At 35.2% G+C, this 18,916-nt stretch overlaps 1 protein-coding gene across 1 annotated transcript; it reads right to left on the bottom strand.

Moving 5' to 3' along the window:
* Positions 1 to 1,091: 1,091 nt before the first annotated feature.
* Positions 1,092 to 13,924, bottom strand: LOC126761534 (uncharacterized). Its single transcript, XM_050477829.1, has 9 exons — positions 12,498 to 13,924; positions 9,531 to 9,741; positions 8,560 to 8,644; positions 8,277 to 8,479; positions 6,818 to 6,981; positions 6,452 to 6,746; positions 6,087 to 6,224; positions 5,851 to 5,994; positions 1,092 to 4,940 (listed from the first exon to the last, which is right to left on the bottom strand). The coding sequence occupies exons 1-9, from the start codon at positions 12,641 to 12,643 to the stop codon at positions 4,785 to 4,787; spliced, it is 1,542 nt and encodes a 513-aa protein (XP_050333786.1). The 5' UTR covers positions 12,644 to 13,924; the 3' UTR covers positions 1,092 to 4,784.
* Positions 13,925 to 18,916: the final 4,992 nt, after the last annotated feature.

The following is an 18,916-nucleotide window of genomic DNA, read 5'->3' as shown; positions in this document are numbered from 1 at the left end:
ACAAGTGTTTCGAGGATCGAAAAAGAAACGTTGGCACAAGTGTATTAGGGCCAAGGGGGATTACCTTGAGGGGGACGACATAGATTTTGAAGAATAAATTAAATAATTTCAAATTATGAATAAAGTCTTACTATTTTTTGCTCATAGTAATGGATTAAAATAATATAAGTCGACTTAATGTAAAGTGAGGGCGTATCATTCACCTTTTTAGCGCTTTTAAGCCTCAAGTCGCAACCTATTTTTCAAGATCTCGATTATGTTGCTCGAAATAACTCAAATCGTCTCTATGAACTTAAGTTGACTTCACATATTTTGATGTATTGCTAACAGGGTTGCATTTTTTAATTAAAAATTTTTGGATTTAAGAATTTTGGAATTAAGATTTTAACATGAAGTTGGGAATTAAAAATTAAATTTTAACTAAGACTTTTGAATCTGATGTTTAAGAAATTAAGTTTTCAATTCTAAATTCGGATTGTGGATGCAATATGTTTGAAAATTGATTAAAAATTTAAAATTGAAAGTTAAAAAAATTAAAAATTTAATTTTTAATACCATATATATTTGATTAAAATTTAAAAAATGATTTTTAATTTAAAAATTGAAGTAACAAAAAATTTTTTTTTGAAATGAGAAGCAAAAAATTTTAAATTCTAAAACATTTTTTAATTATTAATTATAAAGTGGTAATTAATATTTTTTTCTGTCTGATATTACCGTTTGGAAATATAATTTTAATATAAAATTATAAAGTGGTAATTAATATTTTTTTCTGTCTGATATTACCGTTTGGAAATATAATTTTAATTTTTTTCAATACATTCTTAATTTTAAATACAGTTTTTGGAATCAATTTATTTTAAATTTATTTTTAATTTTTTTAATTCGGTTTTTGGGTTTAGAAACTTGAAAATTATTTTTATTTATGATTTTTGGGTTTATGAAATAAAGAATTTAATTAAATATTAATTCAATTTGTATTTGCAACCCTGACTGTATAAAATAAGTAAAGAAGACTTTATGAGTATGAGGAAGGTCGGTGCCACTCATGATCTTACAACTAACAAATAAGGCATATATAACATTACAGTTATTTTGATTTGCAAATCAAATGCATACAAATAACCTTATTCAAAATCTAACGAGTGTATAATTTAGTTTTTTTTAGCTCATATTTTTTTTGGTGCATAAATGCCGCATAAAGTGCGTTTTTAGAAAGTATAAATCAGCCATAATATATACAGATATATATTTCTTAAATACCACAATAAATTTCATCGATAGCTACATAGTTACATAAAGTGTAGTTAAATATGCTTATGTAAATAAATGAGATATTTACAGTAAATAAGTTTCTAATTATTAGTAAATCCATTCATTCTCTTTGTATAATGTCGTAAATGTTTTTTACTAAAACTTTTATTTTTTTCCATATATTTTTCCTCAAAGTTTTCTTTTACCATATATATAAATTCATAGTTGTTTTTGTTTTTTGTTGTTGTGTATAATAATAAGTAGTTTGAATTCCATAAAACAGACAGAGTGATTGTTGATTTTTGCATTAGCTTCGCGTTAACATTTGATTAAATGCACATAAATGCCTACACACATACTTACAACGGTAGTACGAGTATATAGTAGTTCGATACACATGTAATACCCGTTCATTTGCTCATTTGCGACTTTATACTACTTAGAGTTAGAGACTTTCTAAATTTTAAATTTTTAGCAGTTAAACTTGTAATTCTTTGCCAAATTGTTGGTATCGTGCTTATTTCGTTGCCCAGGGCTGTGCTCACACAATGCCATTGTACATATTTATATGCTCACATACACAATACATGCATATTTACATAAGTTGTTTTAGACTGGGTTTACACACGAAGACTTTTGTTGTTTATTATCGAGAAATTTAATTTTCGTGACGCGGGTGAATGAAAACCTGGCAACAAAAAAAAAAAAGTCTGTGAATCTGGGAACACGAGTCGGTTAATTTTGTGCATTCATTTTCATATCACATTCTCAAATTCTTGTACGCTTCATTTATGCGATATACAAAGATATTTTAATACCCTTTACACGGCATATTAAGTTTGCCACGAAGTTTTTAACACCCAGAAGGAAACGTCGGGGACCATATAAAATAAAATTTATAGTATTCAGGCAGCGTTATATTCTCCGAGCATATTGTTCAAATCGGACCACTATAGCATATAGCTGTCATATAAACTGTTCGTTAAAAATCCAGTCCTTGTATGGAAAACATTTTTATTAGAGAATATGTCTTCACGAAATTTGGCATGAATTATATTCCAAGGCAACGATTCAATCACCGAAAAATTTTTCAGTTCCGACCACTATACCATAACAGTGATCAAAAATCAAGTTCTGGTATGGAAAATTTTCTTATTTAACAAGATATCTTCAAAATCTACTTTAAAAGGTCCGAACATAATGTAAGTACTAATTTGAAACCGACCGCAATTGCAACCATGATAAGAAATTCAAAATGAAAAGGAATGGCAAATTGCGTAGCAAACTTTTACGAACAAGAACGAAAAATTTTACTTCATCGTGTCCTCTCCAACAAAAAAAAACTAGTTTTGATCGACAAAAGTCTTCCTGTGTGAACTCAGTCTATCAATGCTTTTGATTAAGCTTAACGCTCTTTGTTGCTTAGGCTGAGTACATAGTGGAGCGTAGAGTCGAACAGCGTTGAACTTCCGAGTATGTAAATGTGATGTTACCGAACTTTTACGCTTGTTATTGGCAGCTATGAGTAACTGCCAACAACTAACTAATATTTAAACTTTACGCTCCACTAAATACTTAGCTTTAGGTATCTTAGCAAAAAGCTAATAAAGCCGATCTCAAAATAACGTTTAAGACTAGAGTTTCTCAATATCGACTTAATTGTCTTTTATAATAAAGTGTTGCTTCTCTTATTACAATTCAAACATTATGTATATTTAACTTTATTTTTATTTAATATTTCTTCTATCATCTAGTGATCATTTCCCTTAATAAATTTCGCTTCGGTGGTTTATAAGAAATGCATTTTCGATAGTATATATTCAACTGATTTTTTATGCTACCAGCAATTTATTTCTAATATATAGTAAAGCTTTTCAGATACAAATTGTTGTTTTTATGCTAGAAATGAGTGATTATTTTTGATTGATTGAAGTTGTTAATTTTGGTGAACGTTCTTAGACAACAACGTTTCAATAAACCCTGCTTAGTTACGCTAATAATGGATTTATTGAGCCATAGGAGGAGAGAGTGGTGTGAAGACATATTGTTTGACAGTTAATAATAATAGTTACAAATATATATATATACATATATAAGTATCTGTCAAAAGTTTAGGGCCTTTCGTTTAAAAGGTGACATTTAGTTGTCAAAACTTAAGTAAAGAGCTACCGAAGATCTCAGGCAGACCTTAAGGGCACACCTACAATAGACAGACTACAAAGACATGACAGTCTAAAAAGAGCCGATTTTTGGGAAATACAAATTGTTTTAAAATTTTAAGGGTTTATTTATACATATTTTAAGATTACATAGTAAATTTTTGTAGAAAAACATTAAATAATTCTTGAGTTGCATTCCATCTCCGACTGCGTTAAAAAAGAGATTGCAGTGATTCCGACCTAAGCCGTGAATGAAACTTAAGAAAAAAATTCTTTCCTAGAAGATATTGTACATAAAATGACCTACGATCACAAAATAGAGGCGTTGAAAAACAAGTCGAATTTTTCGAAAATTTTGGTCGTTTTTAACGTGCCGAAATTTGACTTTTGAACAGATCAATAATCTGATTCATTTTTGTAAAGAGAATTATATAGAGAACGAAGGGATGATAATTATCGAATCGTTTGTCTCCTAGTAATAACCGCAGGAATTAAAAATGCTCTTTAAGGATAAACTGGCGGTGCTGATTGAACTGAGCGGCCTACACTTTGGAAGCCTGTAACCAGTCTGTTAAAAAATATTTGAAATATTATTTAAAAATTTTATTATAGTATTTTTAAAGGTATAGCCTATAGAAATATGTATGCAAAATATTAGACTATAATTTTTTCAAAATTTTTATTGAAATGTTTACCACTTTTCACAGAACGCTATCCGGCTCCTAAATGGTCCACAACTTGTTTGATCTTTTTTCGAATTTTTGACTAATCGAAAACTCAAACATTGAAAAAGAAACACTTTCAGTTACACTTGTATTCACAAAGCTGGAAACGTTTTGTTTTTGAAAACAGAGTTGTAATAAACATCAAGCTTATGTTATTCAAGACAATTCTTAGAATTTTTGTTTGAAAAATCTGTTCTGAGAAGAGTAAACTACTTATGTACTTATATCATTTTTTGTTAGCAAGATTAAGTTTTAAATACTTTCTTCATTTGGTTTTGGCCTAACGGTAAACTAAATACATGTATACCTGTGTATTTACATACATATTCCACACACGACATATTTGTGTATACATAAGTTTTACAATATTTTTATTTTATTTTTTTGATTTTTACTTCTCTAAATAGTTTCTTCCCTTTTTGTTGTTGTATTTGTATTTCTTTTTCGTATAAGGCAGTCATTGTATTTTATGGTGTCTTCGTATAATCAAATGATCGTTAATTATGAAGCGATATAAATACAAATGATGTCATTCTCGTCGCCCGTTGAAATTTTCGCGTTCCCAGATTTTTATAAATGGCGGCGGGAATATTTTGTGTATGTAGTTGTGCATATTAGAATCTCCGCTTCAACGTCACATTATCGTTTAAAGCTCGACGAGTGGCTTTTCGGGCGCGTCGCATCTGGAAGCTTTCTCATCGTCGTAGGTACGATCACTGGTGCCCGATTCGGTGGCAGGGCTTAACGGTATCAGCGATTTCGTGCTACCGATCATTTCATGTGTGTCGATGGGTGGTTCCTCCTAAAAAATAATATTATATTATTATAGTTTGGATTAAATGCATCATTGAAGTAATTTGGTTTTATGTATGTATATGTTTATTGAGGTTGGCTGTGGGTCTTTATATAGTAATAGGTTTTTTTTTTCACTATATTCCATCGCGCAAGGAACATGGGTTTTTGAAATGGGTTTTCGGCTACCTATCTCCTTACATTTGGTCCTTTTTATGTTGATAACATCGAACATTTGGTTTAATGTATGAACGAAAGTCTTTGTTGTAGAAATATAAAACTGTCAGAGGCTTTCAACATTTCTCGAGCAGAGATCGCAAAAGTTTTTGTTTAACTGAGGGCAATAAAGGCCATATTTTATACCCTTAACAGAGTATAATAAGATTGTAACGAAGTTTTTTACACACAGAAGAAATCGTTGGAGACTCTATCAAATATATACATAAATGATCAACGTGACGACCGAGATAGTATCGGAAGTTTTTCACACGTCATTTTTTCCCGAGAAGATGCCCATATGATTCAAATTGAGCCACCAAGATATCTCTACTAAATTTAGCATGAATTATGGTCCAAGTTAGCAGTATAATCTCCAAACGAATTGCTCGGATCGGTCTACTACAGCATATAGCTGTCACACAAACTGAGCGATTAAAATCAAGTCCTTAAATTATTTTTACTTGACGATTCTAACATATTGTTCAGGTCGGCTAATTATAGGATTATCTGCCATATAACCTGACCGTTGAAAATCAAGTTCTTGTATGGAAAACTTTTTTATTTGTGAAAGGCATTTAGTGCAAACGGAGTTAAGACTTTTCTTGTTTTATCGAAACTCAGGTTTATTAAGTGAACCCGAAAAGCGGTTCGTGCTGTAAGATTGAGCTTATGAGCTCAAAAAGGCTTCCAAATAGACTCACCTCGATATTTCTGCGCCTGATATCCATATCGTCGTCCGTTTCGTATATTTGTGTGCCCTGCTTGCGTTGTTTGCCACGATAGTTATCCTCCAAGTCGGAGTCATCACCCGAGCAGACGCAGCGCATTTTGGCATCGTCGCCAACCTTTGAATTTTAATAAATTATTCATGCGATCCAGCTTGTTGTTTATCGCAAAAGAAATAAATATTTATTTGATTTCAGTACTTAGTAATTACCTTGACCAATTTCGTTATTATGCAAAGTGAAATCGATGAAACCACAAACAAAACAATCGGCACAATTAACGACACCAACAGCTCACGATAGACCTTGTCCAAGTCGTAGCGTGCCACCACAAATTCCACAGCTGGATCCTGTGTTTCGAAATATATAAAATATATATGAAATATGTAACATTGGCAAATGAATTCAATCATCATAAATACATATAATAAGCAGTGGTCTTAAATGGTATGTGCGTGCCGGAAAGCCAAACTATTGAAGTTCAATCGGCTTCCCTCTTTACTCACACCCTTAGACCACACTTTACTTGCTATGCGAGTAATTCCGCGCATTTAGTAACTAAGAACTTGGCGCTCACCTTGTTGTAGTAACACTGATAGCGTGACTGTGCCGTGTTGTTATCGCCATCGTTGCCATAGCGTGCTACAAAATCCTTGCACTCGCCGCGCAATGTATTCACGCAGCCCTCCAAATTAATATATAACTTTTTCCACGTGTAAATTGTCAGATTGGCCTGATTGGGTAGGAAACGCTGTTCCGGATCGACGGAATGTGTGCTATTCGCATATATGCTCCAGAATTGTGTGAAATTCATGAATGGTTGTGGCAGTGTGCCTGGTTCCAATAGGGTGCCATTCAGGCAGTCCGTTGCGCTATTTATTAAACAAAAACAAGTTATAAATATATTTCTTTCTTCTTAAATAATTTTAATAGTTTCACTTACATTATCTTGTCGCCCTCTCGCTTCACCGTGGCGCAATTGGTCAGCAGTTGACCATCTTCATCCTTCCAGATTTCGGTGGGTTCAATTTTAACACCATGTTCGCTGCCGCGTGCCTCATTGAAGGCAACAGCGCTGTCGCAATCGGCGGTGATAACGGTGTCTTCCTAATGGGGAGATATTATAATTATATATTTGGAACATTAGACTAACTATGTCTTCAAAGTTGTTTGATGTGTTTAATGTGGAATTGTTAAAGTAGCTTAAAGAGTTGTTTGCTAGTAAGGTTAAGTATATAGCAAAAGATATAAGAACATTCAGAAATCCATAAGTTAAATGCAGATCAAATGATTGAAAAAAGTTTTTCTAGAAATATGTTCTGTGGTTAAACCCATAGATCTCTGGCTCTACTACTGAGTGACAGCATTATCAAAAGGGTAAACTTCCCAAAGCAGTTTAAAATTACCCTCGGCAGTAAGGTGAAATTAAGTAGATCCATGCTTGAGCCAATGCAGACGAAGCACTCAGTGATCGTAATTTATCAGTTTGTAATTGAACGCATCTCATATGGTTGCCAGATCCCAAAGTGGTAGCCGGGAATAAAATGGCTGACGAGCTTTCTCGCTCTGTGGTTGTTTCCAAGATGGTAGTAAGAATCCTGCAATGCGGATGGTCGCCATGCCATAAAGAAGCGGATTCGCAGGGAAGAGAGTATGGGTAGGGAAAGATATTGGCAACAACTTACAAGTATGCGACAAGCAAAATTGCTAATTGATGGTTAAAACCTCAGTTGGTTCAAAAATACAATTAACCTCTCCAGAGACAAGCTTAACTACTTATAGGCTACTTATAGCATTTAATACGGGGCACTGCAGGCTTAAGAAGCCAATGTTTAAGATGGGTATAGCCTCTTGTGCGATCTGTCGGCTTTGCAGCATGGCGCCGAAAACTATCGGCAGCTGATTCTAGACTACACAGCAGACTGAAGCCGGGCCCTTAGATCTATATGTATATTCTAATAGAGTAGCAGTAGCACCCAGGATCTTGAGATTTATCAGAGTGCTAGGCTTTTGTGCGTTTGTGTTAAAGAGGGAAGGACATAATAAGCCTGAGGTCTCGATGAAAGCGCCAATGTATTTCTATTCTATTCTAATTATACAATTTTTTTCTGAATAATCAATCCTTCGTTGTTTAGACGATACATTTTGTATGCGCCTTACTAAACTCGTTCATAAGTTTTTCTAAAATTCCAGTAAAACTTTTCACCATCTAAATCAATGAGTATTCTGAACAATGCTTATGTTCTATATGTGTAAAGGTATTTTATGTAATAAATATATACTAATAACTCATGTGACATTATAAACTCGACTTAATTATATATTTTGGTGTTTCAAATAACCTTAAAATAGAGTTTGGGTAATCATTACTTTTGCCGTCGGTCATTTACATATATACTTACATGCATTAACAGCACATTGATCGATGTCGTTGTAATCTTCGTGCAGTAACGATCGCATGTGAATGGCTTCTTGATCTTCGTGCAGTGTACGCCGTGACACTCGAAAAATCCATTCAATTTCGTATTGTCCTTTGCGGAGTTAATAGTAGGACCATCAGGCTTATGATGGCACAAAAAGAATTCGGACATGTTTTTGCAGTGACCTTTTGTGAAGAATAAAACAAAAAATATGTGAAAGTATGAATTTGATTTGTAAGTTGGTTTCTGTATATGACTTTCTTACCATTGGAGCAGTTGAAGACGCCACGAATATTATTACAAACTGTACCGTTATTGCAGTTGAATTTGTTCAAACGATTCATGTCGATCTATTTAATAGTTACAAACACAATTTAATTAATTAATTTGGCAAAATAATTAAATGATTGATTAAAATTAGTCTCAATGTGAAAAATAATGAATATAGAGGTTCGAAATCCAATTTACAAAGGCAACTACTACGAAGGCAAAGACTACAGTTAGTATATTTTTTCCTTGAGAAGTTGAAAAATGCATCTCTGAAAGTAAGTTTGTACCTAGTTAAAACGCTAACCCATTTTAAGTAAAAAAATGTATGGCAATTCAATCGAAAGTTCTCGAAAATTCTCTTCTGACTCTTTACACAAACGTCGGGGATACCAAATACGGTTTTGGTCTTACTTAAACTTTTGTTAAATTTACTCTCATAAAATATTTAAAATAAATTTGGTCAACACTGAGTCAATTAATTGCCATCGTGGACATAACTACAGTATTATACCCCCTACTATTTTAACTATTTTGACGCCAGTCATCAGTCCTCCCGTGTTATTTTTTCAAGAACATTGCAATTAAATGAACCGTCGGCAGCACACGAGTCTCCAAATTGAACGAAATGACGTCAAATGGCACACAAATTCATCGAATCCGTTCTACGTAAATACCCAACTGCTATCCATTTCCGGCGCTCTAAGAATACATATGTACATATATACAAACAAGTATAAATATAGGCGAGTGTACGGAAATAGCCATCAATGACATCGATGAATACTCGAAAATCACTCTTTAGCACTTGGGTAAATGTCAAAATTGTGTACTTGTCAACAGCATACGCACACATATCCTCACACACACATACACAATCCCCACTTACTCCCAATCTCACACTTGAGTGTCTATTTTGTCCGCTTTCTTCGAAAAAAAAAGTTGCCAAATTGAATTTTCAGCACTTACCATGGCACAGGATGTATTGGCGATTCGCGTGCAGTTATTGAGTTGAATATCGGTACCGTTACGCCGCACCACCGAGTGTATTTGTGGACAAAACCCACTTGTACGCGTCAGACACCATTCGCCACATGAGGCCCACGGGCAGTTATTTGGCATTTGGCGATCGACCGTTTGGCACATAACGGGGTCGAGTTCGAAACCAGACTTGAATGCTCTGCAAGTGAAATATGGTGTTAAAAATATTGATTAGCAAAGTAATTATTGTGTTTGAATTACACTGTGCCATAAAGAGTATATACTTGTATATATGTATGTATAATTACGTAGAACCAGGAAACTTTTGATAAAAAATTAGGAGTTAAACACACACAAGTAGCAATATGTCTAAGATTTGGTAGAAGCAGATAATATACATACAAATGTATCTCGAAATTATGCTTGGGCCGTAAGGCGTAAAGGCTATTTAATTAATACGTGTGATAATATTTTATATTTAACTAATATATAACCATTTTGTAACTAAAACTCAAATTTTATTTCAAGATGAGTATACGATAACTAATATATAACCGTTTTATAGCCAAAACTCAATCTTTGTTTCGTACTATGTCGTTTTTCTTCGCCTGTAAGGTTTTTGAGGTAGAAAAAAGACATTTTTTATTTCTTAAATATGGATTGAGTACATTTATTCGGACCTTTTGTTCATTATAGACCATAATTTTGACAATCTTGGGTAATTTTTTCATGCAGAAATATTGAAGCATAAGCCGGTAACAGAGCTTTTCCCAGAACGTCTTGGGAAAAAAACACTTCTTTGCTGGTGAACATCGGCTGGAAATTATCAAAAACTAAGAAAAATTAGTCAAGTTATAATAAAATCTGCCCCCATTGTTTTCTGATATTTTTTTTTTAATTTTAAAATTTTTGGCGGCCATTTAAAGTGAAAAGTAGGGTTCGTTGGGTGGCAGGAACTGCGGAGAGTGCCTCCTCCCAAAGTTAAAAGTTATACAATATGTCCATTATAAGTTACGCTTCGCGAAGAAAAAGACCGTGAGTTGCAAGTACAAAATTATAAAGTTAAACCCCCTCCCCCCAAAATTCTACTCTGGATCCGTACTTGAATGTACAAAAGGTGCGAATAAAATTATTCAATCCATATTAAAGAAATAAATTCGTATAAAAAGTAATTTATTTTAACCATGAAAACCTTACCCCCCTTAAACGATTATAGATATTTCCAAGAAGAGTAAGTTAGGTTTTGCGGTAATATACTGGGTTCATTTATCTTGTCGTTTCAAAGCTGCTCTTGACAATATGAAAAGGAGCTGTCCCTATGTCTCTACATCTGAATTTGGTATCCTCAGAAAACTATTATGGCTGTTATAAACTGACGTTGAACAATATTGAAAGCTCCGTGAGGATCGGGAAGGATTTCTCTGAGCCGTTCGATACCAAACAAGGTTTCAGACAAGGCAATTCCCTATTGTTCGACTTATTCAATCTACTGCTGGAGAAAATTATCCGAGTTGCAGAGCTGAATCGAGAATGAAAAATCTTTTTGCGCCAATTTGCGCCAAGGGGCAAAAAGGAAGAACGATTGGCGTGCTGTTGTAAACTCGGTTATATTGTCTACGCCAATAAAAAAAGAAGAAGAAGAACCCGGTAGTAACTTTAAATGGTCTAAATATATGAATAGAGTTTATGGTCCTGATTCTATTATAATCAATCAACCAATTTTGGTTTCATTATTGCCATTTCAATAATTTTGGTGTTTAAAATGTACCACGATCCGGAAGATCAGTTGTTGAAATTATCGATAAAATGATGGAAATCGCCGCCCATCATGTAAGCACTGTTTTCACTGCTCAGGGGCTAAAGAATACACAAGACATTGTTTGGAATCATTTAAATTAGGCAGCATATAAGCAGAAGCTCACGCAAAAATTTCTTGGACCGAATTCTAATCAAACAAAATCCGAATCGCAACAAAATCGATCCACTTCTGAAGCGAAGGTTACTGGTGATGAAAAGTCGTGGAACACTTATGGCAATGTCTAGCGGAAACGGCCGTGGTTGAATAGCAGTGAACTTGTGCAAACGGTGACAAAGCCAAGTTGACGGTCACAAAGATTTTGATATGTGTTTGGTGGGATTGATAAGTAATCATCTGCTGGGAGCTGCTCCCCTATGGCGAAACTCGTAATTTGGATGAAACGATCACCCAGAAGCGGTCAGCTTTGGCCAATAGGAGATGAAATGCATTTCATTAATACAACGCCGGACCAGACACATTGGTCGGAAGATACTCATGCAACCACCTTATAGTTCGAATCTGGCACCAAGTGCTTACTACCTGTTATTGTCTGCAGCGAAAGATTTTGCTAGCGAAAAAATCGTCTCAAGACAAGCTTGCAAAAATCGATTGTCCCAGTTCCCAGTTTTTTTGCAATAGGAACGAGGGTTTCTAGAAAAGTGGCATTATGAAATTACGTTCAAAATGGCAACAAGTGCATATTTGACCCAATTTCAATCATGCTAAAGAAACCATATATATTTTGAAAAATGTTTATTAGGCTTTATATATTTTTAAAATAAAATATTAAAATTATTTTTATTTGTTTACTTTTGCAATCGACCGATAAGGAATATTCAAATCAATGCTTTACCAAATATGAAATAAATGTTTAATATGGAAAACGGCCTTAAATGGCCACTGTGACTTTGAATGCAAATAAGCATTAATTTAGAATCCAAGCAGCGATATACAAAAATATCTAAGACGCGTTGAAAAAGCTTCAACTTGACAGCAAATCGGTTCACAAATCGGATTATGATTATTTGCTTATCTGACTCGCGCAATGATATACACACATACATACATACGTACTTATATGAATCGACTCAAGAGGAGTTGCGTACGTGCGACGCCACACGCTGTCGCACTGCAAGCAATTACCAATGATTACTCACTTAAGTGATGGCGAATAGATGGCAACGCTCAGGTAAACGATGGACACACAGGACAAGACCATGGTCAATTGGCAGAGGCAAATGGCGCGACAGATGCGCTTATCCTGTTCCGGTATGAGACGCGGCTTATCTTTGCGGCGACCCATGTGTAGGCTGTGGCGTAAGCGTCGCTATTACACGGCGTCTACGTAGGTAGGCTGTAGGAGCTGCAAAGCGTAGTCACTAAAGTGGGTGCTTAATTGCTTTAAGAGTTGGTCGCCGATTGCTCACGCTGGTTAGTATATATAGTATATACATATATATATTTGCTTATATTTGCGTTTGTATGTAGGTGGCTGCGTTGTCGTCTTATGACGACTCCTTCGTGTAAATATTTATGAATCGTTGTTGTTGTTGTTATTGTTATTATTGTGACTCACAGGTGGTCTTTCACATTGACTTTGTATGTGGCCAATATCTTATATTCTTTAGTATATGCATACATTTTTGTTTGTATGTGTGCTGTCTGCCTTTGGCTGACTATTAACCGTTAAATGATTGTTGTGACACGCTTTTGGTATACATCACTACTTTTTTATGTATATTTTTTTATTAAATGCACATTATTCCCTGCTTTACAGCATCTTTTTTGCTTTTCGTTTGAAAATTTTCTGTTTTATTACTTGTTGATGTCATTTACCAACACTCACACACTTTGACAATTAGTCAGCAGCAATTTTTAAATTATCACCAAACACAGATACAAAGAAGCACATACACATACAAAGGCGTAATTAAAATTAATTTCTTTCGCATAAATGCCAAATTTAGTCCTTCGACGAGCTGCAGCTGTGCGGTGAGGCCACCAAACCTCAACCATATACACACACACGCACGCACGAAAGGCACACCGACACAGGGAGGCACAACCCAATTGGCGGACTGACTGCCTAATTGTTTGGCTCCTGTGCTATTTATTTATGTATGCCAACGAATATCACTTCCTACTCCACGCTGCTGGTGGGAGGTGTGTTTGAGTGTAGGTAGAGTTGGTGGGTAGGTGGAGCGAGCTAAATATTTGGAGTACGTAAATTTCTTTCAACTAGCGTCTGCGATTATTACACCATTTAATTTATGCATACACACATACACATATAAATATTAAACCGTTATTTCTTACTGCTCGCTATTTAACGAAAATTTGCCACTTATATTTGTAGAATAATATCATTTATTTCTAAATTCCTTGCACTTCCCTCGCAATCGCACGAATCCACAAGTATTTGCACCATTAATGAATATACAGTTAGTTGTGTGTGGGGAGATTTAATTCAACACTAATTTTTTGTTGGTTCTTCGCTTCATTCGGCTATATGTTTGTTGTGTTCGCGTTCGGAGTCGGTTAAGGAAAATGGCAGCGCGCCGCGTTGTCGCACACAACCGCTTTCGACGAGTATCCAAGTGAGACTAAACACTCGTAATTCTGGCTTCAGCGAGCCAGTTGGGTTATCAGCTGCAGAAGGACCTACACACTTTCTAAAATGTGCGCTCACTTTTCAGTGTTCCAGTGTGTGTGTGCTGGAGCGCGCGCTTTCGTTGACTAGCAAAGGCAAAAGCTTCGACCAGAAAGCTCACAATGTCATTCACATTGTCAGCGTTGCCTGTAAATATAGCAAAAAGGAAATTGGTGAGAGTGTGGGTGAGGGAGAGTGAGTAAATGTGAGGCGGTAGAAACAGCAGAAGGAGTAAAAGCATGATTGCCGTTACATTTGAGCATTTAAAGTATGCTGAGAGTAACTGAGAATATGAATAAAGCTATACTACTTTTTGTTGCACTGAAGCATACGTTAAGTTAAACATTTATGAAATTTATTTATTAATTTGAATGAAATTGGATTTTTATTAAATATATTACGAACTATTTTCAAGTGTTTGGGCATGCTCTGAGGATAAAAGTGGGATTTTTTTCAATAGTTGAAGGCAAATAAATGCTTTTACTAATTTTAACAACAAAAATCATATTTAATTTAGATATATTCTACTATATATCTATTAAAATCAAAAATTTGATTATGGAATTTGAATAGTTTCCCCAAAGCTCAACCTTCCGAATCGGAAATAATTACTAATAATATTCAGTTCACCAATAGTATCTAGTAATTCAATATACATATATGAAAGGAACTCCAGTGTAGTATATCTTCTTCTTATTTATTGGCGTCGACACCGTTTACGCGATTATAGCCGAGTTAACAATATCGCGCTAATCGTTTCTTCTTTTCGCAATTTGGCGCCAATTCGAGACAGCAAGTGCAGCCAGGTCTTTCTCCACCTGGTCTTTCCAACTAAGTGCAGGTCTTCCTCTTCCTTTCCTACTTCCGACTTGACCTGACCAGCGTTTATTGAACTCTGTCAAGCTCAACGTTCCATCGACTGCCATAAATTTTCCACAGAACCTTTCTTTCGAAAATTAACGTCGACTCGTCAGTTGTTGTCATCGTCCATGCCTCTGCACCATATAGCATTACGGGAATAATGAGTGACTCATACAGTTGGAAAAAGTTATTTTGCGTTGGATTTCGAGGTTGACATTGTTGTTGGTGTTGATACTGCTTCCACGGTAGATGAAATTATCTACGATTTGAAGTTATGATGTAGGAACCAAGTCGCGAGTGCGACGACTGTTTTTTTGATGACGGGAGATATTTCGTCTTGCCCTCGTTCACTATCAGACTCATTTGCTTCGCTTTCTTATCCATTCTGGAGAAAGCAGAACTAGCGGCGCGGTTGTTGAGGCCAATGATATCAATATCATCGGCGTGCGCCAGTAGCTGTGTACTCTTAAGGAAGATGGAAGCTTCTCTATGTAGTTCAGCAGCTCGAATTATTTCCTCCAAGAGTAGATTAAAGAAGTTGGACGTAAAGCAGTCGCCTTGCTGAAGCCTCGTTTGGTATCGAACGACTCCTTCTCAATTTTGACGGAGCTTTTGGTATTGTTCAACGTACTTATGTATGAACATAGTGATGATGTTTTTTCAATCAATAAGAGTTTGCCGATTTGGCAGATTCGTGTCAAAACTTCTGAAAAAACGAGTTTGGAGCCGACTGAGTGATGTGCATAATCAGCGCAGGGTCGGGTTTGTGGCTTGACTACTCATAAACCAACATGCTTTTGATCAAACCACAAAGGTAGATGACCACTTAAACATGTATTAGATCATATAAAAATTGTATATTGAAATTTTGTGACAAAATGGCAGCTACTGAGCCAATTTTCAAGAATGCCCCTAGGATGGTTCTAGGAAAATGGCATCTTAATCTATATAATACTGGCTCAATTTTTGATCAAAAATGAGTAATTTATTTTTTATAAAATAAATTGCAATAATAACAAACTTTATGAGTCGGTTTTGAACCGATTTACCCTATGTGATCACTTCTTTTGACTTAAAAAGAGCAAAGACCCAAATTTTAAGTGTGAGGTGAATGAGAATCACAACTTCCGTCGGTTACGTTCGAAAAATATTTGTTGGTGCCTCCATCACTTTGTCTGCTTTAGCTTTAGTATATCGTCAGAGATCTTGGGCGACCATGTCCTTATAGGCACTCAATCGAAGTAGCGGAAATAGACAACCAGACCGTCCCGTAATCGATTGGTTAGGTGTAAATTGAAGTCCTAAAAAATTGCTTAAATTTTACTCTTTCAGAACTTACCAAACACAAGTTTCGATCCATCCAAATTAGATTCAATACACCTTCAAATTAGAATAAAAAAATCACTCTTATATCCACGAGTATCTAGTATGTTGGCTTAAAAATCGCAACCCTAAAGATATGCATATGCACAGCATTAGATTGTATGATGAGTGTTAAGTCCAAAGAGCCTTCTGTTTGCAACTCTTGATATTTGAGAGGCGACGTCAGTGTCAGCAACGTCAATACTGAATACCAACAGCGTAAGCTGGACTGGTCAACACTATCTGCTTGGTTATGATTATGTTTCTTTTTGTCTGTTCTTGTTGTTGTTAGTTGACTTTTTGCACTCATAAAATAAACATTTCTATTACTTGTACACTGAGGACACTTGTAAATTTCCTTTTTTTAGCGCTACTAAACACTTGCAAATAGAACAACAAGTCGCTTATAGCGCTGGCAGAAATTGTTTGCTTGCTTGTTGTTGTTATTGCTGTTGTTCACAACCAAATGGAATGTTGAGTATACGACACGTGAGCGGAATGCAAAGTATTTGTCAAGCGCTGTAGTTATTTTTATTTTTTACTTTTATCATTTAACTACTGATTTTGTTGTTGTTGTTGCTTTCTGTAGAATTCTGCAGCTTTACTTCTGTCGCATCTCATTGCGCTGAAAGCGCAAATCTCAAAGGCAAGCAGCCATATAAACAATTAAATGCAAACTAAACACACACACACATACAAAACAGCCACTCGAACTCGAACTACACTAACAATAACAAGCACTTACGAGACGTAATTGTTACTGCAGTCTCTGGTCTGGCCGTAGTGAAGTCATCGGCATCATAATGCTTTTAAGTAGATTGCACTGGTGCCATGGTGCTTTGTGTGCTGAGTGTTTGTTGGAGCTTGCCATTTGCTAATGTTGTTGTTGTTTTACTCTGCTTCTTCCGCTTCATTGTTTCCACTTCGGATGCGAGTTGCTGTAAATATGCATGTGCATGCTTGTAGAATGGCTCTGTGCAAGCAATATTTATACATTTGTAGGTCACAGTAATTTTACAACAATAGCAGCAACAACAAGGTGTAGTGTAAATGATGCGCAAGTGAAGAAATGAGCAAACAGTTGGGAGACACAGACAAATAGTAAAACAGTTTTGCCTTGCAGATTGTTGGCAATGCACACACAAACACACACACACACACACCCAAATGCTTTTAGTGTCTCTTTGCATGTACATATGTGTGTGTGTGTAGATGGCAAGCAATCAAGAAAATAAATTAACAATGTTGTAATGGCAAGTTGGCGCCGTCCTCGTCGCTTTGCGCCAACCTTTTCTCACTTTTCACCAGTGACGGATTAAGGACAAATTGCACATTCAATTAAATAATTAAAAAGTAAATAAGAAGAGAAGCAAAAACAAAAACAAAACACAAAACATGATACTTGAGTGCTATTTTTAGCTGTTTGCGGCGATTTGGTTACAAAGTGAGATAAATGACAAAATGTTTAAGGACTGTTTTGTGCTATACCATGTGATCAAATTTGACCCGGACCAGGATATTGGTAAATATTTTTCTAGATTAGTACTTTTTCTTTTAACTTTGTGGGAATTTGATATTTATATGTCAAATGTTTTGTGTTTTACAACTGCTTGTTTAAGACACCAAAAGTTTGTGTGGTGATTTTTACTGTAAAAAAGAGTATTGGAAAATAGTTTTCTTGTAGGTTTTTTGGTTTTGGGAAGAGTACTTTACAACGAGCATAGGTGTTTGAGTGTCACATAGCAACACTTAAGGTCGCGAACACATTGTAAACTTGCCTTATGTCAGATTGCTAGCTATCTCTGTTAATGACGACAACATTGAAAGTAGTTCGAAATGGGCGTGTTAACGTCATAGAGAGAGCAGATGATTTCAACATCTCTTTTGGATCGAAAAAACACAGTTTGATTCTTGTTTAGAATATGAATGCTGTTAATGCTAGGCTCTTATCAAAAGGCCTAATTTTTTTGCAAAAAACGAAGTTATTAGAGATTGCTAAAGAGTTGCTTGACAAGGTAGCTGAGGTAACAAGACATAAGTTTATGAATGTGACGTCGAAACTGTTGAACAATCTATTATTCATGCGCAGAAGGCACTAAAGGCCATTCCAGTCGAGACTTTCATATTTCAAGTGTGTGAAAAACTGTTGCTCAGCAGCTTTTTTTGTATTAAAAATGTAAGAATTTACTTATCAGACGATAAATTAATGTTTCAAATTCATAGAAGAAAGCATGAAATATATCTCAACATCTTTAAACAGACAGAAATCAATATTCTAAATTTTAATATATAGTGTATCCTTTTTATAACCTTCAAAAGATTTTTGTGTCTAAACAAGTTATCCCAACTTTCCAGCTAATTTTTGTATTATAAAATATCAAGAATTTTAGCTCCTTTAAGAATTGTCTTATGTGCTCTCAATCGATTTGTAATATTTCTACAAGATGGATCGCTCACTCACATGAAACTAATCTGGAACTTCACGCGAACGTTTAACGACTGCTCACTTAGTTTGTATGGGCCATTGTGGTCGAATTTAATAAGAACTCAAATTCTTGGTTGGTTGTTGAAAAGGGAGGCGAGAGATCGTAGCCAATTATTTACTTACAAAATTTCGATTTTGATGATGTTCGCAAACATTCACAATCATTTGTGCTGTACTGAGCTTTTAGCAGTTGACGCTGGACTCAAATAGTATGTAGC

The sequence above is a fragment of the Bactrocera neohumeralis genome, chromosome 6 (assembly GCF_024586455.1).
Source record: "Bactrocera neohumeralis isolate Rockhampton chromosome 6, APGP_CSIRO_Bneo_wtdbg2-racon-allhic-juicebox.fasta_v2, whole genome shotgun sequence".
NCBI lineage: Eukaryota > Metazoa > Arthropoda > Insecta > Diptera > Tephritidae > Bactrocera > Bactrocera neohumeralis.
The sequence above is the reverse complement of the archived record's forward strand: the minus strand, read 5'-3'. Positions and strand labels throughout refer to the sequence as shown.

What these genes read in the sequence shown, in the direction of transcription:
- LOC126761534 (XM_050477829.1), bottom strand. Translation starts at nt 12,643, where the DNA reads ATGGGTCGCCGCAAAGATAAGCCGCGTCTCATACCGGAACAGGATAAG. An exon ending in ATCAGTGTTACTACAACAAG is followed by an intron (nt 6,225 to 6,451) that starts GTGAGCGCCAAG and finishes TTCGAAACACAG; the next exon opens with GATCCAGCTGTGGAATTTGT. An exon ending in TCAGGCGCAGAAATATCGAG is followed by an intron (nt 4,941 to 5,850) that starts GTGAGTCTATTT and finishes ATTATTTTTTAG; the next exon opens with GAGGAACCACCCATCGACAC.